General features: G+C 62.7%; 3 protein-coding genes across 12 annotated transcripts; 2 read left to right on the top strand and 1 right to left on the bottom strand.

Moving 5' to 3' along the window:
* Positions 1-1075: 1075 nt before the first annotated feature.
* On the top strand, positions 1076-9273 carry SCN4B (sodium voltage-gated channel beta subunit 4). Of its 5 annotated transcripts, none has more exons than XM_026798185.2 (6): positions 1076-1281; positions 2427-2680; positions 5227-5390; positions 6049-6274; positions 6453-6582; positions 6974-9273. In XM_026798185.2, the coding sequence occupies exons 1-6, from the start codon at positions 1235-1237 to the stop codon at positions 7065-7067; spliced, it is 915 nt and encodes a 304-aa protein (XP_026653986.2). In that variant the 5' UTR covers positions 1076-1234; the 3' UTR covers positions 7068-9273. The 5 variants fall into 5 exon arrangements, with proteins under 5 accessions (XP_026653986.2, XP_074415630.1, XP_005495485.2 ...); XM_074559529.1 differs by lacking the exon at positions 1076-1281 and adding an exon at positions 2016-2251 and having other exon boundaries at positions 2429-2467; XM_005495428.4 differs by lacking the exons at positions 1076-1281; positions 2427-2680 and adding an exon at positions 2070-2250 and having other exon boundaries at positions 6974-9272.
* Positions 9274-9553: 280 nt separating this feature from the next.
* Positions 9554-13636, bottom strand: TMPRSS4 (transmembrane serine protease 4; the record flags this gene model as incomplete). Its single annotated transcript, XM_074559397.1, has 13 exons — positions 9554-9761; positions 9891-10040; positions 10169-10308; positions 10397-10492; positions 10651-10817; positions 11213-11372; positions 11778-11818; positions 11906-12007; positions 12628-12757; positions 12844-12996; positions 13127-13240; positions 13380-13410; positions 13565-13636. Coding segments are annotated over 13 exons (1368 nt in total), but the record flags the coding sequence as incomplete, so codon positions are not given.
* Positions 13637-13776: 140 nt separating this feature from the next.
* On the top strand, positions 13777-23322 carry LOC106629928 (small integral membrane protein 35). Of its 6 annotated transcripts, XM_074559528.1 has the most exons (7): positions 13977-14118; positions 14231-14323; positions 18632-19402; positions 20918-21034; positions 21519-21552; positions 21696-21825; positions 21988-23322. In XM_074559528.1, the coding sequence occupies exons 3-6, from the start codon at positions 19387-19389 to the stop codon at positions 21799-21801; spliced, it is 273 nt and encodes a 90-aa protein (XP_074415629.1). In that variant the 5' UTR covers positions 13977-14118; positions 14231-14323; positions 18632-19386; the 3' UTR covers positions 21802-21825; positions 21988-23322. The 6 variants fall into 6 exon arrangements, with proteins under 6 accessions (XP_074415626.1, XP_074415625.1, XP_074415624.1 ...); XM_074559527.1 differs by having other exon boundaries at positions 13974-14323; positions 18664-19402; XM_074559526.1 differs by having other exon boundaries at positions 13974-14323.
* Positions 23323-23648: the final 326 nt, after the last annotated feature.

Here is a 23648-nt window from a genome sequence, read left to right as displayed (position 1 = left end):
AGACGCCCTGAAGGTGACAGGCTGTGGCATTTTAGACGTGCAGGCAGCATCCCTGCAGGTGAGCTGCTCTCACACCCAAAACCCAATCAGTCCAGTTCGGGAAGGCCATGCCTGGTCCCTGGGGTGAGCTTTGCCAGGACGTGTGCCCTGTGTCACTGCAGCCCAGAGAAAATGCAGCACCCTTCCTGCTCCTGTTCCTTCCTTCCCGCCGTGGCTGTTTTGGGATGCGTCACCCTCCGCAAACGCCGCTCTCTGCACAGAGCTCCCTGGCTAATGGACCTGGGCACCGAGGTGAGGCTCTGCCTGCCCGCACCACACCCCAGGGCTTCCATTAGGAGAGCCCCAGGCCTAATGGATGCGAGAAAAGGTGGCTGAGATGGAACTTTGCACAGCCAATTATCCCGGAACAAGAGCACGGTGAGAAAAAATGAGTTCTGGGTGTTCTCTTTGGCACCGGGCGGGTCCCTCTGCAGCCATTGGGGTCTGGCTCTGCATCCCACCTGTGTCTGCTGTCCGTGTCGGGGATGGAGGGCAGGGACACCTAGTGCCACACTGCCGAGGTGCCCCAAAGCAGAGCTGAGCCTCAGCCTCGTCCTGGTTTGTTGTCCTGGGAAGCCACCGGCCTTAGTGGCACTTTGGCCTCTTCCCAAGGTGGCCCAGGCCAACAACAGCCCAGTGTTTCCAGGCCACCACAGGACCACTGAGGTAGGAAAAACCTCTAAGATCAAGCCCAACGATCAACCCAGCACTGCCAAGGCCATCTCCAAACCACATGGCCAAGTGTGGGGCTTGGGACAGGAGGCGGGGCCTGTCAGTGAATGGGCGTGGCCTTAAAGGGGAGGGGGCGGGACCTGACAGCGAGTAGGCGTGGCCATGAACTGGGCAGTTGTTGTCTGTGCCTCTGTGAGTGACCCAAAACACCCAAAATACATCCCAAAAACCAAAAAACCTCAAAATCTATCAAAAAATCCACCCCAAAAATTCCCTAAATCCATCCCAAAATCCACCGCAAAAACCACCCCAAAATCCCAGTGTATCCCAGGTGTATCCAGGTGTGCCCAGGCGTATCTCAGGTGTATCTCAGGTAACTCTCAGGTGTGTTTTCAGGTACATTTCACCCCCGAGTGCCGTTTCAAGGACGGCGCTGCGTGTTCAAGAACTCTCACGTGCTCTACGCCTCGACCCTGTACCTGGGGCTGGACCGGCATGGGTGGCCAATGGACAGACCACGGGTATGAAAGGACAAAGCTGCCGAGCATTTCCCACCCCAGATGCTCGAGGGTGAGTCAAAATATCCAAATCTGGGGTTTTAGACCCAAAAATTGGTGTTTGAAACACAAAAAATGGGGATTTGAACCAAAAAATGGAGATTGGGAACCCAAAATCCTTGGGGAACAAAGTCAGCACAGCCATATGGTTTGAACTCTTCCAGGGTTGGTGACTCCACCACTGCCCTTGGCAGCCTGTACCAGGGCTGGACAACCCTTTCAGTGAAGAAATCTTCCCTAAAATCCAACCTAAACCTCCCCTGACACAGCTTAAGGCTGCTTCCTTTTGTCCTGTCATTTGTTACCTGGCAGAAAAGCCCGACCCCCGCCTGGCTCCACCCTCCTTTTCGAGAAGGTCCCCTCGAGCCTCCTTTCCTCCAGTTTAAACCCCCCAGCTCCCTCGGCCTCTCCTCATCCCGCTGGTTCTCCAGCCCCTTCTCTTGACACACTCCGGCACCTCAATGTCCTTCTTTCGAGGGGCCCAAAACTGCTCCCAGGATTCGGGGTGCGGCTCCGTTAGTGGCGAGCCCAGGGGCACCGTCACTGCCCCGGCCCGGGGAGCGCCCCCCGATCCCCGATCCCCCATCCCCGGGAGGGCGGGTGCGCGGGGGGATGCGCGGGGGGATGCGGAGGAGCGCGGAGGAGCGCGGAGGGATGCGATGGATGTGGAGGAGTGCGAAGGAGCGCGGGGGGATGCGGAGGAGCGCGGGGGGATGCGGAGCAGCGCGGAGGAGCGCGGGGGGATGCGGAGGAGCGCGGGGGGATGCGGAGGAGCGCGGAGGAGCGCGGAGGAGGGCTCAGCGCAGCCCCGCCCGGCGCGGCCCCGCCCGGCGCCGCTCGCCCTCGGCGGGGGCGGCCAGAGCCGGGCGCTGCGGGCAGCAGGGACCGCTCCGCTCCGCGCCGCCCCGCGCCGCAGCCATGGCCCCGGGCTCGCCCGCCGCTCGCCGCCGCGCCGCGCCGCGCCTGCTGGCCGCGCTCCTGGGTAAGGGGCGCCGAGGGCTGCGGGGACCCCTCCGGGTACCGCCCGCGTCCCGTGTCCCCCCACCCCGGCTCCCCGGCGGGGACTCAGCCCCAGGCGGGGGTCCCCGCTCCGCACCCGTCCCTGCGCCCCGCCCGCCGCGCCCGGGGATGCCGCTAACGCCGCTCTCCGCTCTGCAGACGGACGGTCCGGAGCCCCGGGGATAAGTCACTCGGCCAAGGTGACTTCGCAGCCGAGCCCCAGCTCCGAAGTCCCGGCTCCAGCCCCTGCCCTGCCCGCAGCCGGCGCTTCTCCTGCGAGCACTGCGGCTGCACCCCGCTTTGCCCCGCTGCCGAGCCCCGGCCGGCGGGGACCGCGCTGCTGCCCGCCCGGCACCGGGGGATGCCCGCGGGGAGCCCGTGCACTGCTTCAGCGCCAGCACGCCCGCCGACAGGTCATTGTCTTACGGTTCCTTTGGTACAACCGCCCGCATGTGCTTGTCCCCGCCGCGGGGCCGCTGCTTGGAGCATGACGCCCGGCGCTGTGGCCGGGGATGCCCGAGATCCCCCGCCACAGGGCGCAGGGGGGGGCTGGCAGCCGTTCCCTCCCCGCTGCACACCTGGGGCAGGCTCCGGCCGCCTGCATCAGCCTCACGCCCCCGCTGCACTCCTGCTCCTCCCGCGGGTCACCCTCGCCCCAGCCCGCAACCCAGGGCTGGCTGGGCAGCGCTTGCTGCTGGGGCACTCCCGTGGGAGGCGTTTTAGAGGGCAAAGTTCTTAAGTTAAAGGATGCTGGAGACACAAACAAGCCATGTAAGTACCTGACCCCCTGCAAGATTTGGGTGCCAACGCCTGAGCTGGCACTGGGGTGGTAGGAAAGACTCGGAGAGGCTTGAGAGCGCTCAGGGGTCGGGGGTGCAGGGCGTGGAGGTGCGAACAGGGTCCCACAAGTCGCTCAGGTGGGCTGGGAGGGCGCTGGGCAGGGAGTGCAGGGCGGGTCTCTCTGTAGGTGTTGGGGATGCGGTGCTCCGCCGGGAATGTCAGCAGGCTCCTGGCTGCAGCACGGAGCAGGGCACAGCTCCTCCCAGGGAGAGCGGGGGGCCGTGTGTCCTGTCCCCCAGCGCACCTGGCTCGGGCTGCGCACGGAGCTCCTCTCTTTGAGCCCGCTGGAGAGGAGCCCGGCCAGCCTGGCAGGCATGGCTTGCTGCCTGCGCCAGCATGTCACGCTGCCTTCTCTGGGCAGTGAAAGTTTCTCTCGAGCAGCTTTCCCACAGATGGCAGCCCGGGGTGAGCACGGAGCCCCCTCGCTCTGGGGGCTCTCCCTCTGCAGGGGCAAAGCACAGGCAGCCCAGGCTCTGGTTGCAGCAGTGGCTGATCCCTGCTTCCCTGGGAAACGCTGGAGCCTGCAGGCATGGGAGGGAGCCTGCACCCCCCAGGAGAGTGGCCCTGAGGCTTGGGGGTCTGGCGGTGCAAAGTGCAGCAGCTTTGGGAGGGTTTGGAAAGGCAGCACTGAGAGCTGGTGTGTGGCGCTGCTCCCCCAGCGTGTTTTCCTGGGTGCTTTATTTAGTGGTAACATATCAGCTTTGTCTTCCTGAGAGCACAGGATGACAGGAGCAAGGTCAGCCTCGATTTACCCTACACGTTCAATTCAGGTTACATTCTAAGGGTGGCAGACAGGTTTTAAAGTGTTGCAAGCTGCAAGGAATCATCTTTCCTGCGAGTGTCCGCTTGCAGCGCGCTGCAGCCTCAGAGGTACCTGCAGAGCCAGGCATCCCCCTGCCAACTCCTGCTCCCGGGGCACAGCTCCTGTCCCCTGGGACACTCCTGCCTGTGAATCCCCCTCTGCAGCACCCCCAGAGCTGCTCGAGGAGCTGCAGGAGATTCCATCTGCCGGGAACCACTCCCTGCCTGCCGAGCAGAATGAGGAGTGCTCCTGTGTAAAGTTAAATAACTCCTCGCCTGCAGTGCTTGCAATGCAGCACTGCAGCAGGGCCCGCAGCCCAGGATGCAGGGCTCTCGGGCTTGGCTCCGGCTGCGACGTGCCTGGGGAGTTGTTAGCACCGGCTTGTGTGGGAGAATAAATCAGCAGCTGAGGCGGCTGCGGAGAGAGGAGAATCCTGACAGAGGGCAGCGTGTCCGAGCTGAGCTGTTGGGGCAGCTGGGGATCGTCCTGCAGCCCTGGGAAAAGCTCTGACCCCTGGGTTTTGTGCCCAGGGAAAGCTCTGCAGGGCTGGCTGAGGTCTGGGAAAGGGGAGGACAGCGCTTTGCTGGGCCGTGCCACATCTTAGCCATGTCACATCACACAAACAGGACAGGGCAATCCTGGGATGGGGATGGGGATGGGGAGCGGGGCTGCTCCTCTGGGCAGCACCAGAGCATCCCTGTGCTCCCAGAAAGGATCTGTGGGGACAGCGGTGGCCCAGCCCCGTGCAATGCCAGGCCCTGCACCCAGGAGTTGGAGCTGGGCTCCTACCTGCCCCTCTCTCCCTGCCCCTCTCTCCCTGCCCCTCTCTCCCTGCTCGGGGGAGCCGAGAAGGAGCAGGACAGCCGCCTCCTGCACTTTGAAGGTCGTCAGGCAGCTCTGGAGGGAGGCAGGGCTCTCTCAGCTGGACGTGGGGGCTGCTCCCGAGGGCAGGGCAGGGCAGGGCAGGGCAGGGCAGTGGGTGGCAGGCGGCCAGGACAGCCTCGCTAATTGCTGCTCCAGCTCCCGCCTGAGGAACAGAGCTCTGCTTCGCCTTGGCTTTTTTCTCCCCCTTCAAGGTCCAGCTGAGGCCTGTGGATAACATGCAAATCAGGGCTCTCATTTGCACGCTTTCTTCCTGGGGATATTCTGGTTACTTTGAACCCGCGCTGTCTCTGAGGGTGACCCAGCCCCAGCCCCCTCTATCACTGAGCCCTTCCAGGGCTGGGGACAGGCTCCTGCCATGGCAGCTGGGTGTGCCAAAGGGGATGACGGGTGACAAAGCCTTGGCCTCACTCTCTGCTCCCCTCTCCCTGCCAGGTTTGCACGTCCTGGCCATCGCCTTCGCCCTGGAGGTGTCGGTGGGGAAAACCAACACGGTGACAGCTCTGAATAACTCCAATGTCCTGCTGCCCTGCACCTTTGCCACCTGCATAGGCTTCCAGGACCTGGTCTTCAAATGGTATTTCAACACGACAGAGCTGGTGGGTGGCTCTCCGGGCTCTGCCTCTGCTTCCCTGGCAGCTCCTGTTGTGCTTCCCCAGCACAGCTGGCACTGAAGTTCTCACAGTTCCCTTTCTCCTCGTGCAGGATGTCCTTCTCTCCGTGTCACCAGCTCTGGGGGGGACAAGGCTGTGCCAAGGGGTGACTCAAATACCCCAGAACATCGTGCTTTTGGCACAAAGCTGAACTAGATTTGCTGCTGCCCACAGGCTCATTTGTTTTCATAAATTGGCTGTTCAGGTGCAAATCTGCACTTAGGGCAAAATATGGTTCATTTCCTCCTCCTTGGCTTGCTTTGAAATATGAAAGGTTCTGTATAGATTTGCTTCCTGCTGGGAATATTTGGCTCCTCAATTCCTCAGCAGGAGGGCTGATTTGGAGCAGCTCTGGCCATCAAAGGAGCTCACTTTCTCTGGGGATCTCCCATTTTTTGCATGGTCTGTTCCATTTCTTCAGGGCAGGATCTGCTGCTCCCCACCAGGACGTTCATCAGGTTCCTCTCCATGGCCATTCCTGCTTTAATGGGGTGCAATGGGACATTTGGTGGGGGTGTCTGTGTGGGCAGAGCTGAGTCTGGGCACCACCAGGAGAGCGTGAGCCTTTCCCTCACCCAGCTGATCTTGCCCCCTGCCCCTGCAGATTTACCATGGCAAGATAAAGGCCAAGACCACGGAGCCCACCCTGGTGTGGCACAACCCGCGGGTGGAGTTCGTGGGCTCCACCACCAAGAAGGACAACAACATCTCCATCATGCTGAACGGCGTGGAGTTCAGCGATGCTGGCAAGTACACCTGCTACGTCAAGAACCCCAAGGAGAGGAACGCCGAGCAGAACGCCACCATCTTCCTCACCGTGGTGCACAAGAGTGAGTGCTGGCCAGGGGTGGCTCTGGGCTGGTGGCAATGCCCCTTGGTTTGTGGTTGTGGTGGTTGGCATCCCTGGAAGCCTTGTGGGGATGAGGTTTTGGGTTTTTGGGGTGGGATGTCCAGCTGGGAGCTCCCTGCTCGCTTTCCCAAGCCCCCTAGTCACCTTCTTTCCCGCAGTGGTGGAGACGGACAACACTGTGACCATCATCATCTTGAGCGTGGTGGGGGGGCTCATCGGCCTCCTCATCCTCTTCATGCTCATCAAGAGGGTGGTGCTGTTCATCATCAAGAAGATGCAGGATGGGAAGTGAGTTGGGGTGGGGTCGGGGTGAGGGGGCCGGGCTCAGGGGGCTCTTGGGGCCGGGCTTGGGGGATTCTCAGGGTCAGACTTGGGTGCTCTTGGGTCCAGGCTCAGGGGGCTCTCAGGGATGGGCTCAGGGGGCTCTTGGGACCGGGCTTGGGGGATTCTCGGGGTCAGATTTGGGGGTTTCTCAGGTCCAGGCTTTGGGGGGCTCTCAGGACCGGGCTCAAGAGGCTCTCGGGGTCAGGCCCTCGGGGCTCTCAAGGCTGGGCTTGGAGGATTCTCAGGGTCAGATTTGGGGGCTCTTGGGGCTGGACTCGGGGTGCTCTCAGAGTTGGGGGATTCTCAGGGCTGGGCTCGGGGTGCTCTCAGCTGCCCGTGCGCTCTCCCCCTGCAGGAAGGAATGTCTGGTGAGCTCGTCAGGGAACGACAACACCGAGAACGGCCTGGCCGGCTCCAAGGCGGAACAAAAAGCTCCACCAAAGGCATGAACGGAGCGGCGGCGCCCCGCGCCCGCCTCGCCCCGCCGCGGCAGCCCGGGCACGGGACCAGCCTTCCCCTTTTGTTTTCTTTCCGAACTGCCAGCGCTTGAGACATGTTCCTATTACACACGTGCCTGCAACCTGCACTGCTTCTCCGACAGGGCTGCGGCTGCCGGGGGGACTGGGAGCTTCTCGCGGACTCGCACTGGGAGGCTGCTGGGTTGAGCACAGGCAAGAGGGCGCCGGGCAGGGCAGGGGCACGGGCAGGGTGGGTGCCGTGCCCAGGGCCGGGTGCTGGCACCGGGGCCCGCTGGGTGCTGAGCTGGGGTGGCTGGGAGCGGCTGCTGCTGCATCCAAAAGGTTTCTGGAGCAGGATGCTCAGAGCCGGCCGTGCAGATGGCATGGTGCAGGAGGATGCAGGGCTGTGATAAGCACACTGGAGAACCAAATCAGTGACAGGGCCCTGGCTGTGCCTCGGTGCCTCCCTCCCAGGGCAGGGCTGGGGAGGTGCCCGTGTCCCAGGGCATCCCTGGGGGCAGGGGGCTTCTCCCCAGGCAGCCACTCGGCTTGGTGCTGCTCCCTCCCCTCTCTCTGGAGCTCGGTGCTTTTGATGCCCGTGCCAAGGCTGAGCTCGTTACGTGGATGTTTTTGTGTGAGATTCCAGGGGAAAGCAGCCAATTGTGTTTCCCTTTCACCGCGGCAGGGAGGGAGCACGGCCAAGCCCAGGCCAGGGGAGCCAGGCTGGGGCTGTGCCACCGACCTGCTGGGCAACCCTGGGCAAGTTGCCCTGCCTCTCCATGCCTCAGTTTCCCTGTCTGTAAAATGGGGACAAAAATACTGCTCTACCTCACGGGGTGGGTGTGAGGTTTCCTTGGCTGTGAGTGAGTGGACTCACAGGACGTGAGACACAAAGTGGGCAAGCTACATCTGAGCTTGACAATTTCCTTTAAAACATGATTTGTTCCCTATTTCTCCAATTTGTGAGTGTCTGGCAGTGATGCTGCAGGACAGGCAGCTCCCCTGGCCCCACAGTAAATTGGAATTCTCAGCAGAGCCATGGCTTGCTGTGGGGTGCCCTGGCAGAGGTGCTGCAGTGGGAGCAGGGGGGGATTTGGTGGCCAAGGTGACAAGGAAAGGCTGGGTGCTACTTTCTCTGGAGATGCTGGAGCCCAGCAGGCTGGTCACCCCAGGCTGGGCCTGGGGACACCCATTGGAGCAGGGCTGTGTGCTCAGGACAGGGGACAGGCACTGGGGGACAGGGGACAGGCACTGGGGGGCAGGGGACAGTCCCCTGGCCGTTGATAAGACAGGCAAGTGGGAGTCAGGACCTGATCTTCTCCCTGAGGGTCTGTAGGACCCAATCTGCGCTTCAGTGTCCCCACCTGCACGCTGGGGACAGTCTGAGCTACCTCTGAGGAGGGATGGGGCACCCTGCCCGGCTCTGCACAGCCCCTGGTAGAAGGTGCCACCCTGTGCCAGGTGTTGTGACGTGCCAAGTGTTGTGACGCACCAGGTGTTGTGACACCGCCAGTGCCACCTGTATGAGCCTGGGAGGAGCCCAAGACCTCCCAGCCACCCCGAGAGACCCCGGCCCACCCTGGAGGAGCCCTCCCACGGGGGAGGACAGCGAGGAGGCGACAGAGGGAGTTTTTTAAAGACTATTTTTAGCCGTCCTGACCTGTTGGGCCTTTTTTAGCCGGCGCGTGGACACGGCTCCACTTCCCGCCGGATATGCAATGCTGCACTATGCATGGGTTACTACAATAATAAAGCTTCGATCCTGGCCTTTCTATCGAGCCGTGCAGGATGGTCTGGGAGCCTCCAAGGAGCTTTCCCAAGCTCTGTGAAGTCTGCTACAGATTACTCCTCTGGCTCGCTGGGAAACAGCCACAAAAGCACTTTTGGGAATGCGACCCCGTGATCACACGGGTGCTCCGGGGGAGCGGGCTGCCCTGGGGGCTTGTGCCAGCACCAGCGGGGTCCCTGCTGTCCCCAGGGCTTTGGGGGGGCTGCAGGGGCACCCTGAGGTGTGTGCTGCCACAGACACGTGTGTGTGTCCAAGCACAGATAGAGCTGGTGGGGAAGCTGGGGGTAAGCACAGGGGGGTGTGCGCCGGGCTCTGTGATGACTTACAGCACATCTTTGCACTGTAGAGGTTTAGTTAGCTTTGCCTTGAATGAAATAAAGTTTACGTTTACTAGAGAAACTCGCCGGTGTTTGGGGTTGCTGTGGGTGTTTGTTTAGGTCTGGGGGGCGGCTGAGTGAAAATAATCCCGTGAGGAAGCAGGAGGAAGGCTCGGGAGGCTGAGTGAAAAACAAATCCTTTCCTTTAATGGGAATGGGGGGAGGCTGTAGAGCACAAACATCATTTCTCTCTGTACAACAGGAGCGAGCTGACAGCAGCTTGGCCCCCCAGGAGCCATCCTGCCGCAGCAGGGTCAGCACAGGGCAATAAATTAATCTTCCTCCGGAAGGGAGCTCAGGCCAGAGAGATTCCTTCAGCGGCCGCCACTCCGAGTCACCCTTTGCCTCCTTGGCTGGGCTCTGGCACCCTCAATCACAGCTGCCACGAGGCGTTGGGAGCCTTGCTCACCTTCCGTGGCTGGAGATCCATGGCCCTGCTGCTGCCAGAGCCAGGGCAGAGGGTGGGAGGGGAGGCTGGGGGCAAGGAGCGACCTGTTCCAGCAGGTCTCAGAGCTCTGACTGCGGGGAGAGAGAGGCACAGAGAGAGAGGCATTGAGGGCTCTGGAAGGGCGGCCAGAACAAGAGCAAAGCAGCAGAAGTGTCCCTTTGGGGGCAGCTCAGCGAAGGGAGCTGCAGGACGGCACTGACCCTGCGCACGGCGTAGATCCAGTCCAGGTATGCACGGACGCTGGTGTAGACTCCAGGAGTGCTGGGGGTGCCGCAGCCCTGGCCCCAGCTGACGATGCCCACCACCTGCCAGTGCCCTCCCGAGTAGAGCAGGGGCCCGCCGCTGTCCCCCTGGCAAGGACAGACCCTCAGGATGGCCCCACAGAGCCACAGCCATGCCAGAGCAGCTCTTCCCTCCCAGGAGCTGTATCACAGATGGGTGTGAACCCACCCAGGCCCTGGCCAGCCCTGCCCCACACCTGGCAGGTGTCCACGCCGCCCTGGGGCAGCCCGGCACACAGCATCCTGTCGGTGACATCGCCGTGGTAGGCGGCCAGGTTACAGCTCTGCGCGTCGATGAGCTCCACCTCAGCCTGCTGCAGGTGCTCCGACAGCTTCCCTGGGGGACACACGGCCTCTCAGAGGGACCCTCTGCTCCTGCTGGGGGCTCTGCCTCGTCCCTGCCGCCCCCGGGCTGTGCCACTCACCGTGCTCCTCTGTGTAGCCCCAGCCAATCACCCACAGAGGGGTGCCCGGCACCAGCTCCTCATCAAAGTAGGGCAGGCAGATGGGCTTGGTGCTGTCTGGAAAGGAGATGTGAGGAGGGCCCAGGCCGGCTGGGGACAGCCACCAGCTGGGCACCCACTGGGTGCCACGCTGTGCATCACCACCCCAGCCCGATGCTCAGTGCCAGCAGGGGACATTGTGCCCCCTGCCCTGGGCAGGGCTCTGCCGGGCGCACCTGAGTCGTGCACGGGGGAGCGCAGCTTCACCAGGGCGATGTCGTTGTCCTTGGGGGACGCGGGGGTCACCTCGGCCAGGAACACCTTCTCCACGGCGATGGTGGCAGCGCCCGACAGCAGGTCAGAGCCGGCCTTCACACGCCAGCTCTGGATGATGGGGTTGTTCCTGTGCACAGAGAGCGCTGCTGTCACTTGTGGGGACAGCCCCAGAGCCCCCTGCCAGCCCCAGAGCCCCCTGCCAGCCCCGTTGGTCTCAGCAAGCATAGAGAGGTATCATATTATAGAGAAAATAAGGTACAGAGGTTCCTGGGTGATTGCCAGAGTGCTGAGGGTGCAGTTACCGCTGAGGAGAACAACGGAGAGGAGGATAATTGCTAGGGTGACCTCATAGCAGATATTGAGCTCCTGCCCATAGTGCCCCAATCAGGGTGTATTTTGGATTGGATCAGCCTGACCATAGGATGGAGTGCACTGCTAAGCTCGGCATGGCTGATGGGAGGAGCAGGCCTAGGCTGGCAGGAGATCCAGCAGCGCCCGGAGCCGCGGGCGGTGCTCACTCACTTGAAGCAGTGCGCGGCCGTCAGCACCCAGCCGGGCCCGATGATGCTGCCCCCGCAGATGTGCTCCTTCCTGTACTGCAGGCTCACCTGCCAGGGCCACGCCTCGATGGCGGCCGGGCTGCCCCCCAGCACCCGCGGGGTCCGCACGCTCTGCCCGCAGTCTGTGGGGACACAGGGACACGGCAAACCAGGGACAGCGGCGTGCCCACAGTGCCTCATCCCCACAGCGCTGCTGTCCCCCCTCGTCCCCAGGCCTGCTGGAAGGGGTCCAGAGGCTGGGGGTCCAGAGGCTGGGGCCCCTGCCTGCTCCAGCCCCCCGGATAATTAAACTGATAATTAGTTTAATCAGGGTAATTTGCCGGTAAAGGTAAAGCTGGGTAAGCCTCCCTTAGGTGTTTCATTGCTGGGAGGTTCGTGCTGGCGTAACGAGGTGAGCAGTAATTAAATCCATCTTTCCTCGTGCAAACACCGTGGAACGGGCTTGGGATGGAGCCACATTCCCACGGGGCCGTGCCAGGAGAGAGGCCCCGGTGCCCACAAGGGCTGGGCACCATGGTGGTACTTACTGGAACAAAAGAGTGACACAACCAGCCCCGAGAGGCATTTCCTGCAGGAGGAAGGAAGAGAGCTGGTTTGGCTCCTCTGCCAGGCACCACCAGAGGCTCCTGATGGGGTGCACACCGTCCCCACTCACCTGCCTGGCTCAAGCACCTGGAGGCTCCCATTGCTCAGCACGACCTCGCGGGGAGGCAGAGGCTGCCCCGTGCTCACCTCCACGCCCCGGAATGTTGGGGTGCTGGAAGATATGGGGGGATAGGGCTTCAGGTGTGGGGGAGACAGGCATGGGTGCCTCAGCACATCAAGAGCCTGGATCCCATGGGAAAAGGGGATTCTGTGGGACAGGGGTGCCAAAGTGGGGATGTCACAGCCCTGGAGGGCCCAGGGACAGGGAGGGGAGAGAATTCCCTGCTATGCAGAGGAGTGAGCAGGTGGCTCTGGGAGGACTCAGGGGCCTCCTTGTTGTTTCATTTGGGACCTGGAGAATGCCAGGTTTGACTCAGTCTGGGCTCCTGCAGTGGCTCAAACACCAGAACCCATCTTAAAAGGGATGAGCCTTGCTGCCCAGGTGAGCTGTGCTGGGCTGCTCTGGGGAGGGCAGGGCTGCAGGCAGGGGACATGGAGGCAGAGCAGGGGCAGGGCAGGGTGCCCGCGGGCTGGGACAGAGCTGGGCACAGCACTCTGCTCTCACAGGAGGCTGCCAGGCTCTGAGGCAGCTCTTGGGCACCCACAGAGTGCTCTGCATGCTGGGGACAGACTGAAACCATTCATGCAGAGCTCTGAGTGCTTCACAGAACAGCAGAGCCCCACTCCTGAGCAGCTTTTAGGAAAGGGGAAGCAGAGCAAGCAGCCAGGTACCTGCTGTAGCCCATCTGCTCACAGGCAGCTCTGGCCAGCGCCGGGGTGAAGTGGTCGTGGCACACACAGGACCAGGTGCCCGTGTGGCTCTGGAGCACCTGCAGGATGGATCTGTCCTTGGACACACGGGCTGCAGGCAGACACGCAGTCAGCTGTGGCATGGGATGGATGCAGCAGCCTGGCCCCCCGAGCTGTGTTGGGGTGTCCTGCACTCACCCCAGGCTGGTGGCCCCTCAGAGAACCACTGGGGACAGTTGGCCTCGTCCTCGCCCTGCAGACAGTCCAGATGCCCGTCGCACACATGCTTCAGCGGCACCAGCTTCAGGGGCTGCTTGCAGAACAGGTAGTGGTGGTCCAGGTAAATCTTCACTGCGGGGAGAGGGGCGCTCAGTGCCCAGCTCCAGCTCCTGGGAAGGCTTGGGGGGATCAGCAGGGAGCTGGGTCTGTGCTGGCCGAGCCCTGGCCATGGACAAGGAGGGGCAGAGGGCAGGAGCTGTACCCAGGAACCCAATGGCCACCAGGCAGGCCAGGGTGAGCACCACTGCCAGGACGAGGATCCCAACACGCTTGAAGGAGCCTGATGGCCTGGAGGATTTGGGTCTTGTGTAGGGACCTGAAACACAGAGGAGCATGACCCTGCATGGCTGGCACCTCGTGTAAGGACCTGTAACACAGAGGGGCATGGCCCTGCACAGCCAGGCTCAGCCTGGCACCTCTCATCCCCCTCAGCTCCCATCTCCCAGCCGTGTTACCTCTGCCGTTGAGCCGCTCCGAGGCCGAGTCCTGCAAAGCAGAGAGGGAAACAGTCACGAGCTGAGACTCAGAGAGCAGCTGGAAGGTTGGAGAGGCAGCTGTAGCCAGGGTGGTTGGCCCCGTGGTGAGCTCACAGCCCAGGGATGGCAGCAGGGATGAGCAGGGACACTGCCCCAACCTTCACCTGAGGTGACTTCAGAGCTGCCAGGAATGGCTTGTGCTGCTGCGGTGACAACACCCAGCTCTGGGTCACCCAGGGTCACCCGCCGCCGTGTTCCCATAGACACCACCTGTGCAGTTCCAGTAAGTGGCTCCCAGTGGCACAGAGTTATTGTCATTAACACACCTGAGGCTTAAAAAGTCACAGGTGTTGCGAAAGAGGCGCTCTCTGGTGAGCAGAGACACCCTGAGTCAAAATACACACGCCTGCGGGGCCGTGGCACAGGGCATGTCACGACGGCGGGGTTGTGGCTCCGGCAGGGTCACAAGGGGGTGGCACAGCCCTGGTGCTCCTGCCGGGCTGCAGGGACACCGGAGGAACCAGCCCGAGCCAGGGGAACCTGCGCTCCCAGGGCGGGGAGGGCTGTGCCGCTGCTAAGAGACGGGGTAAACACAGCCGGGGCTGCACAGGGGATGAGTCAGGCATCGATCCGCTTGAGCTGCTCGGAGTTATCTCAGAATTGTCCTCCTGGAGCAGCTCCTCGTACGAGAAACCCCGGCCATGGGCGGGCAGGTGCTGTGAGTCCATGCTCGGTGGGAAGGCTGGAGGCCTGAGCCCCCTCGGGAGGCTCAGGTGGGCACTGCCAGTGTCTGCTCCATGATTTCCAGCCGTGCTTGTGCCGTGCCACAGAGCAGCCCTCTGGAAAGGAGCTCCTGCTGCGCTGAGCCTGCTCCCTGCCAGCCCCAGCCAGCTCCTCTCTGCTGCTGGGCTCTGCCACCACAGGTAAGAGCAGGATTTTGCATGAGCGCAGGTAAGGGGGGTTAAACCCGCTGTGATAAACCCACAGGTCCAGGTGCACGATCCAGAAGAGCTTGGGAGCCTTTGCTCCAAGAGCAGCGCAGTCTGGAGGTGATGGTGTTTGTCACTCCAGAGGGGAGCAGAGGTCCCTGTGCCATCCCAGGGCTCAGAGGCCTGGCACAGCAGTGTGTTTGTCACACCAGAGGTCCCTGTGCCATCCCGGGGCTCAGAGGCCTGGCACAGCAGTGTGGGGGCACTGGGGCAGTGTGCCAAGGTCAGAGGAGAGGGGAGCCCTCTGTGCCCAGGGTCACAGTGCCAGGGCATGCTCAGCCATGCACACACACCCTTCCAGCAGGGTTTACAGCCAGTGCCAAGCCATTATCCCTGGGCTGGCACACAAAGGCAGGCTGGCTGCGTGAGCCAGGAGCTGTCGCCTCCCTGCCGTGTCCCTGCAGCGTGGCTGGGGCTGCTGGCGCTGGGGACAAGCAGTGACCTGTGCAGGGGAGGGCTGGCTCCTGCCTGGTGCCGTGTGACCGTGTCCCAGCACGCTGGAGTCTGGCTCCTTGAGGAGATGCCAGCAGCCTTCCTCCCAAAGCCAGGCTCAGCTGGCACCCGTGCCCAATGTGGGCAGCCTGTGCCAATTCCCCACCCCTGCACGGGCTCTGGGGTGCAGAACCTGTTTCCTGGTGCCAGGGAGCTGCTGGAGCAGGAGGGCAGGGTGGGCAGGGAACCTGAGCCCTGCATCTCCCACCTTGCTGCCCTTCCTGAGCCACCTCTCTGCAGAGAAGGGAAGAGCTCCCGAGGCTGGGGAGTTTTGTAATGCTGCCCCAACCTCTGCCAGCCCAGGGCACGTGGGGCTGGTCCTGCCTTCTGCTGACCTCCTGTGTCACCTGGGCCTGGGCTGGGCACCTCCTGGATAATGGGATCCTAACGGTTCCCTGTGGGAACGGGCCCGGGCTGGGATGGATCCTGCAGGGCCCTCTGCAGCAGCACAGCTGTTCCTCTGTCCCCACAGGGCCCAGAGCTGCCCCCATCACATCAGACACCACCCAGAGCTGTCCCCATCACCCCATCCACTGCCCAGAGCTGTCCCCATCACATCAGACACCACCCAGAGCTGTCCCCATCACCTCAGCCACTGCCCAGAGGTGTCCCCATCACCTCAGCCACTGCCCAGAGCTGTCCCCATGTCCTCATGCCCTGCTGGGCTCCTTTCTAAGACACCAAGTCTGGTGTGGATGCAGATGAGATGGGTGATAATTGGGTTTGGGTTTTTTTTTTGCATTTTCTTCAGTCCATTAATCTGCTCAGTTCCAAAGGGATCCAGAGCTTGGGGCTGCCTCTCCGTGACTCCTCTCCAGCCCCACCACGAGCAGGAGCTGCACTGGTTAAATCCACAGCCAGGGCAGGAGTGGAGGCCCATGATTTCCTGCAGAGCTCCGTGCTACCGTGACTGATTGAGCTCCCTTGCTGCGTTCTCCTGGAGCTCTCCATGGCACCGTGGCCGTGCCAGCCCCAGCTGTGCCCGTGCAGTTCTGCAGAGCCTCTTCCCCTCTGTGAGCAGGGATCCATGCAGTGTGTGCTGAGGGCTCTGTCCCTCCCTCGGGAGCAGCTGCTGCTCCCTCACCCCGCCGAGCTTCTCAGGGCGATTGGATTGCGAGGGTGACTCCTTGGCTGGGGGATTTACCCCGTGGGTGTGTGCAGGCGCTGCAGGGCAGCTCCCCACCCTGCAGGGCTGATGTGCCGCTCTGCTGCTGCTGCTGCGGGGTTGGCAGTGCCCAGCGAGCCTGGCCCTACCCCTGTGCCCTCCTGGGGAAGTGTCCCCCTGCCAGGGAGGGACTGCCTGGGCTTTGGTGGCTCTATCTGCCCAGGTGTGTCCTCTGTGCTGAGCAGAGGCACTGGCAGCTGTGCTGGGAGGGCCTGGCTCTCTCCCAGGCAGTGCCCAGGAGGGGGATCAGACCCTTCAGGAGGTGCTGTTCCCCTTGGCATGGGGGGCATTGCCTTGCTTGTCTGTTCCCTAGGCCAGGAAAGGGAAATGCAGCCCCAGAAATGTGGGAGAGAGAGATGGGGGCACCCAAGCATTGTGCCCAGGTGAGGAGCAGGGAGAAAACCTCCCTTGGCACCCAAGCACCATGCCCAGCCACAAAAGGAGCAACGGGAAACCCTTCCTTGGCACCCAACCTCTGTGCCAGGTGAGGAGCAGGGGGAACTGTTCCTTGGCACCCAAGGTCCATGCACAGCCACAGAAGGGGTGTGAGAGGCAGGGGAAACCCTTCCTTGGCGCCCAAGCTCCGTGCCCAGCCACGGAGGGATGTGGGGAACAGGGGAAACCCTTCCTTGGCTGCTGGGGAGCAGCAGCTCCCTGGCTCTGGGCTGCCCCATCCCCTCAGCACCGCTCCGGGCTGGGAGCACGGGGTATTCGTGGGGCCGGTGCCCATCCCGGGGCTGGGGGCAGCGCTGCCACAGACTCACCATGTCCGTGCAGCTCCGGCGGGGTCCTTTGCCCGCAGAATGCCGGCGGCTGTGCCCGGTGCGGGCCCGCGGAGGCTGCGGCTGCCCTGGAGCCGGCCCGCGGTGCTCCGCAGCCCGTGCCCTGCGCTCCGTGCCCGCTCCGTGCCCGCTCCTTGCCCACGCCGCTCTCGCACTGGGGCAGCGCCGCCCCGGCCCTCCTTAAAACCCACAAGGAGAGTTGTGAAACAGGAATTCTGGTTTGTATTGTAATACAACACCGGTCTATCAGCAGCACCATCACCTGCGCTAATCTCCCGAGCATCTGCACCGCAGGTGACTCACCTGCCGGGCTGCTGTCACCAAGTGGCTTATCAGGAGGGAACGGACTGATTTTTCCTGCTCCTCCTGATGATAAGAGGATCCAGGGCCATCCCGCTCTTTGTGCGGCTCTTCCGCGTTGCGCGGGGCTGTTGTCAAAGCGAGGTTCGAGTAGGTGGAGGAGGAAAGGAGCAGAGTTTGTGCTCTGGGTCACTCGGGCTCTGTGTCCCCGCCGGGGCCGGGTCACGGCTGCCAGGGCTGGGGGAGTTAAGGGAAGGCAGGGGGTGCCCGTGGGAGGTGACCCCAGGCTGCAAGGGGGGCACCATGAGGTGTCCTTTTTTGTCTGGGGCATTATTAGTTGTTTTGTAACTAGATTAATAAATCATAGTTGGAGGGCTGAGAGTCAGTGATTCATCGATTGTCCAGGGATGGTAGTAGGAGAGCTGTGGGGTGATCTCGGGATGACTGAGGTTCGTGGGTCCGTGATTATCCAGGAATAACCAATCCCTCTGGGATGGAGCCGTCTGCCTTAGCCCGGCAGGATGGGAGGGAGCACCCAAGGGGGTGAGGGTGCCCAGGGAGCGGGCTGGGGTCGGGGAGGCTGCTGGTGCCCTCTGCCACTCATGCTGGAGGTGCTGGGTGTGCAGGATGTGCCGAGCAGCTAATTACCCCATTCTCCTATGGAAATGCAGCTAATTACCCCCTTCTCCCGTGGAAATGCAGCTTTCCCAACGGCCCTGCTGCTGCTGCCAGTGGCAGAGCACCCACGGCCTGCAGCTCCTCAGGGAGCTGTGCCAGCCCAGCCCTGCCAGCAGGATCCTGCCCATTGCACAGCCTGGCCAGGGATGCTCCTGTGGCTCTGCAGTAAGGGGCACCCTCCCCACATTCACACTGAGCATCCAGCCCCGCTGGGAGGTGCGGGATGCCCAGAGGATGTGGGATGTGCAGCCAGGGATGCAGGGCCCTGTGCTGCTGTGGCAGGTTTCAGCTTGAGAAACGTCTCACGGGCTGCAGCAGTGGGAGCTGGGCAGGCCTTGGTGCACCTGGCAGGTCCTGGCAGCCTCCCCAGAGCATCCCAGTTCTGCCATGGAAGGCAGAGCAGCCTGGGAGCCACAGCAGAAACAGCCACTCCTCCCTTGGGGACCTGCAGGCCCTGAGGCTGCAGCTGAGCTTTGCAGGTGTTGTGTCACAGCCCCAAAGCCGCCGGGGCTGTGCTTCCTGGAGTGCCACTGTCACCCTTCCCTGCTCTGGGCATGGCACAGCCTTCTGGGCATCTGGCTCTGCTGGGGTCAGGCAGAGGGCAGGCTGGGCTGGCCAGGGCTGAGTGACCATCCCTGAGTCCCACAGACACAGCCCCATCCCATCCCATCCCATCCCATCCCATCCCATCCCATCCCATCCCATCCCATCCCATCCCATCCCAGTCCTCTCCAAGGCAAGGAGCAATTCCGCCCCGTTCCCAGCTGTTAAGGGTCACAGCTTGTTACTTTTCCCTGGAGACACTTTTGTCACTTTTCCCTGCAGCCACAGGAGGTTTTCCCTCTTTCTACAACCAGGAGCTGATTCCCAAGAGAAGCTCTGGTTTGGGACTTGGAGATGATCAAGTAGAGCTGTAAGTGCCTCATTCTGGGATGTGTCTGACTGGGAGCAGCTGCTGAGGGTCCCCCTTGTCCTTCCCTGTCCCCTGAGCCACCCAGCCTGGGTTCTGCGTGGGCCTCTGCCCCTTCCTAGCTGCTGAGAGGTGACAATCGCAGAACACGGCCACTCGGGCACCTTGCCAGAGCTGGGCACACCTGTGTCCGGTCTGTCCCTTGATCTGCACACACCTGTGTCCGGTCTGTCCCTCGGGCTGGGCATACTTGTGTCCGGTCTGTCCCTTGATCTGCACACACCTGTGTCCGGTCTGTCCCTCGGGCTGGGCATACCGGTGTCCGGTCTGTCCCTTCATCTGCACACACCTGTGTCCGGTCTGTCCCTGCCCCTCAGGCTCCCAGTACTCCCAGTGATCCCAGTTCAGCCTCTTGCAGCAGCGGGAGGGCAGAGCTGCCCACGCAGGCGGGCTGAGCACGGCGCTGTGCTCCCGGTCGTGCCTGCTGCAGCTCCTCTGCTTTCTCCCCGAGAACCAGTCGGACCAGTGGGCCAGGGCTGGAGCCCAGCCTCGCTGCAGGGAGGCAGCCGTGTCACCAGGGGACAGGCAGGACGTGCCAGGCTCCAGCACAGACAGGGCTCAGCAGCAGCGCCAGGCTGGGATAACGAGAGCAGCTCCTGTGGCACAGGACATGGACCTCCACACAGGTGAGCAGGACATGGACCCCGCACAGATGAGCGGGTGCGTTTGCCCCCCTCAGGGGACAGAGCTGGGCTGTTCACGTCCCGGGCAGTGCTTTGCTGCCCTCCCTCCCTGCTCCCATGGGCTGGGGCTCACTGCTGGGTGCTGTGCCCTTGCAGCGCTGCTCAGAGCCGTGCCCTGGGATGCGGGCACCTCTGCTGCCGAGGGTGCCAGGGCAGGGACGCCTCCCACACCGGGCACGGGGCAGGGCCCGGGCACGGCGCCGTCACCCTCCCACGGGCCGTGGGCGTGGGGACGGGGCAGTTTCGGCAGCCGGCTGATTCAGGGAGGCTGTTACAGCATGTTGCTCCGGCCCTGCGGCTCGCCGTGACTCACGGCTGCCACAGCTCCGCGACCTCGCCCTGTGCGGGGGTCCCAGGGCTGTCACAGTTCCCTGACCTCGCTCACCCTGTCCGGGGGTCCCGGGGCTCCCTGCCCTCGCCCTCTCGGGGATCCCGGCGCTGCCTCTCGCCCCTGCCCCAGCAGGCACATTGGCACCCACGGATGCTGAGCCGTGCCAGGAGGGCCGGCTGGCAGGGAAAGGAAGGGCAGGGCAGGTCCCGCTCCTCCCCGCGAGCCCCGGGAGCGGCGGCCGGCGCTCCGCGGCTGTTTGTCCGTCCCGCCAGGCGGAGCGGGTGCTGCGGGCTGCAGGACGCGCCGGGGCCGCGCTCGCCGTGTAAACACCGCGACCACAGGGGAAATGTTCTCACTCCGCTGGCATCTGCCTAAATTTAGCCGCTCTTAGGTCATCCCCTTCCGCTGTCTCCTCGGTGCCGCATCGATTCCCGTCCCTGTGCCCTCCTGGCGGTGCTGGGGGCAGTGCCCAAACCCCCTGTGCCCCCCTGGCCGTGCTGCAGGGCAGTGCCCAAACTCCCTGTGCCCTCCTGGCCATGCCCAAACCCCCTGTGCCCGCCTGGCACAGCCCAGCAGAGCTGTCCGTGCAGGAATCGATGCTCAGGGGCTGTGCCCGGCCCCTCGGTGCCCTGGCAGCCCCGGGAGCTCTGATCGGTGCTGGGTTTTGCCGGAGGGCAGGGATGGGGCGGTGCAGAGCCCGCACAGGTCCCGCACAGCCCCGGCCGTGTCTGTCCCCGCCCGGCGCTGGCGGAGCCGCTGCTGGTGCTGACAGAAGCATCCTCTAGAGGGAACTGCCGGCCCAGGAATGGCTCCAGCGCCACCAGGAAAGGAGCAGCGCCCCACGAGCGGTGGGGACACAGCCCGGTCAGGGTGGCCACCTTCGCTCCCAGTGACCGTCCCACCTGGGGACAGCGCTGATCCCCTCCATGGGGCTTTGCGGACAGCAGAAATCGCGGTGCCTCGGTGCTGGCAGCGCTGCAGTGGGGACAGCTCATGCCGGAGTGTTGTACCCCGCTCCCGGCTGTCCTGTGCCCTGCAGGGGACAATGGGGACCCTGCAGGGGACAATGGGGACCCGCAGCCTCCCGGGAGTCTGTGTGCAGAGCCCCTCCTGCCTCTGCTTTCCAGGACAAGAGCCCGTCAGGGTCCTCGGGGTTGTCTTGGGCATCGGGCTGGCCCTGCTGGTCCTGGCCAGCTTTGGCTACACCTTCATCCGCTGGTACCGGCGGGGACAATGCCAGCGCCGTGAGTGGGACAGGGGACATGGGGAGAGGGCAAGGGGATGGGGGACAGGGGGATGGGATGGGATGGGATGGGATGGGATGGGATGGGATGGGATGGGATGGGATGGGATGGGATGGGATGGGATGGGATGGGATGGGATGGGATGGGGGGACAGGGCAGGGGACAGGGGGACAGGGGGATGGAACAGGGTGATATGGCAAGGGATGGGGGGCCAGGGCAAGGCAGAGGGCTCAGGGAATGGGGGGACAGGGCAGGGGGGCTCAGAGCATGGGGCTGCAGGGCCTGGGGTGTGGGGAACACGGCAGATGGGAACCCCTGGTGCAGGGGCTCAGGGTCAAGCTGGGGGCACCCTGAGGGGAGGAGGAGGATGCACAGCAATGTCCTGCTGCCTGTCCCCACCCTGCCCCTCACAGCAAAGCAAAGGTGGGTTCACAGCAGCACGTGGCTCTGACTCCTCTCCCTCCTCTTCCTCGTGCCTCCCCAGGGCCTGACTTTGTCTTCAGCCTCTACGACTCGCGGTGAGTGATGCCATGGGGGTACCAGGGCAGGCTGGCACCTCCCCTTGAGCAGAGCCACAGCCCCTCCCCAGCCAGTCCTGCTGCTGGCAGGGGCTGCAGGAGGAAGGGTCTGCAGCTCGGTGACCCCTGTGCTGTCCCTGCAGGGGGCTGGGCTCGGTGGCACTGGAGCTGGTGCCACCTTTCAGCATCAGCGGCTCACTGGGCACCTCGGGCAGTGCCTACGAGCCCTTCCACAGCCAGAGGCCGTGAGGGGAGAGCTGGGCTGCTGAGCAGGTAGGAAGGACATCCCCTTGTCCCCCCCAAAGCCTCCGTGCTGCCTGGCAGCCCCTGGGCATCACAGCTTTCCTCAGCACAGCCCAAGGTATTCCAGTCCTGCCTGCGGCTCTGGGGCTCAGAGGCTTTCCCTGAGCTCTGGGTTTGCTTTTTCCCCCACAGGCCTTGGTTTGTGTCTCCTTTCCTGCTGTCCCAGGCACAGAGGATGGGGCTGGAGCCCTGGGTGCTCCTGCAGAGCTTCCCCTCTCTGCCTCTCACTCACAGCCCAGCACCAACAGAAAAAGCAACCAAAACTGCCCGGGGGGAATTCCTCCGTTTTCACTTCTGTAAGAAACAGCCCCTGAATTTGTTGGATTTCAACCCAAATGGCCACGCTGCAGTTTCTGTTGCTGAAAAATCTTCCCAGGATCACAGAATCCTTGGGGCTGGAAAGGACCTCTGGCCCAACCGCCCTGTGCCCAAGGTCACCAGGAGCAGGTGACACAGGAACTCACCCAGGTGGGTTTGGGACATCTCCAGAGAGGGAAACTCCACGAATTCCCTGGGCATCTCCTCCACCTGCAGCTCCCTCACTGGGTCCCTGCAGCCACGAGTGCACAGGAGGTGCCTGGGCTGGTGCTTGGGATGGAGGAAGAGGATGCAGCTTTGTCCAGGATTCCTCAGCATCCTGCAGAAAACATTCCCATGCACGGCTCAGAGACCTCCCAGCCTCCTGCACACCAGAGCCCTGGCACCAGGCTGGTCCTCAGGGAACCAGCTGAGGAGCAGCCCCAAAACTGGGTGAGTGCATTGGTGCAACTGCAGAAAACACCGAGAGGAAATGGGAAATCTGTCTCAACCCTCCTCCTCCTCCTCCATCCAGTACCTGCACCCACATGGATGGAAGTTGGTTCTCCACACTCCCAGTGCAAGGAAACGCCTCAGAAAGCCCCTGTGGAAGTTCCTTGTGGATTTTTGGTGCCATTTGCCTTCGTTTTCAGCAGAACAAGGGGCTGTGAAGTGCCTGGAGCACAGGAACAGCCCTGGGGAGGTTCTGTGGCCACAGAGAGGGGCCCTGCTTGGCCAGGGGGGCTGGTGAGGCACGGTGGGGAGCCTTGGGACCATTTCTTTGCAAGTTTCTCTCAGAAGAAAAAGGAAAAACTCACAAGAGCCACGTGGCATAGGGAAACCAGTGAGGACAGAGCGGGATTTCCAGGGAAATTTCAGAATTCAGAGGGACCAGCTGTGCTCTAGGCCACCGAAACTGAACCCTGTGGTCTGCGGCTTTCTCCTGGCTCAAAGGAGACCTCTGACTGCTCAGGGGAAGGGGAAATGCAGCTGCTGGGGGGCTGGGAGCCCTCGTTGTGAGCAAGACCCAGCAGAGCCCTGCGTGACGCAGGATCCGCCCGTGGGGCCCGACGTCAGCGGCGTTCAAAAGAAAAACAAAAAAAAGCGCCACGTTTTTGATGACTGCATTTTCCAGAGGAAGTTGGAAAAAAATAAAAAGAAAGCAAAAAGTTTTAACCCTCAAAATGCACAGAGGAGAAGAGATGGGGCCAGTGGAGGGGCAGGAGGAGGCTCTCAGTGCCCTCCACATCCCTGTGGGATGCAGGGATGGATCTCATGTGTGAGCGGTGCCATGTAAGAGAGGTGTAAAAGAAGGAAACACAAAGGATCAGCCCCCTCCTCCTGCCTGCGCTGGAAAAGCTGAAAAGAAACCCAAAAAACCCTTCACCTGAAAAGCACATTCCCCCAGGAGGGTTTCCCACCCTGAAGGTTCCTGGAAATGACTTCTGGAAAAACTTCCCTGAGACCTGGAGGAGCTGCTGGTGAGCTCACCCTGT

This window comes from Zonotrichia albicollis, chromosome 27 (assembly GCF_047830755.1).
Source record: "Zonotrichia albicollis isolate bZonAlb1 chromosome 27, bZonAlb1.hap1, whole genome shotgun sequence".
NCBI lineage: Eukaryota > Metazoa > Chordata > Aves > Passeriformes > Passerellidae > Zonotrichia > Zonotrichia albicollis.
The sequence above is the reverse complement of the archived record's forward strand: the minus strand, read 5'-3'. Positions and strand labels throughout refer to the sequence as shown.

Excerpts from the sequence above, each read along its gene's own strand:
- SCN4B (XM_026798185.2), top strand. The coding sequence starts at position 1,235 with ATGAAAGGACAAAGCTGCCGAGCATTTCCCACCCCAGATGCTCGAGG. Across the intron at positions 2,681-5,226 it reads GCCAGCACGCCCGCCGACAG|GTTTGCACGTCCTGGCCATC; the intron begins GTCATTGTCTTA and ends TCTCCCTGCCAG. Across the intron at positions 6,583-6,973 it reads AAGAAGATGCAGGATGGGAA|GAAGGAATGTCTGGTGAGCT; the intron begins GTGAGTTGGGGT and ends CTCCCCCTGCAG.
- LOC106629928 (XM_074559525.1), top strand. The coding sequence starts at position 16,471 with ATGCCCAGCCACAAAAGGAGCAACGGGAAACCCTTCCTTGGCACCCAA.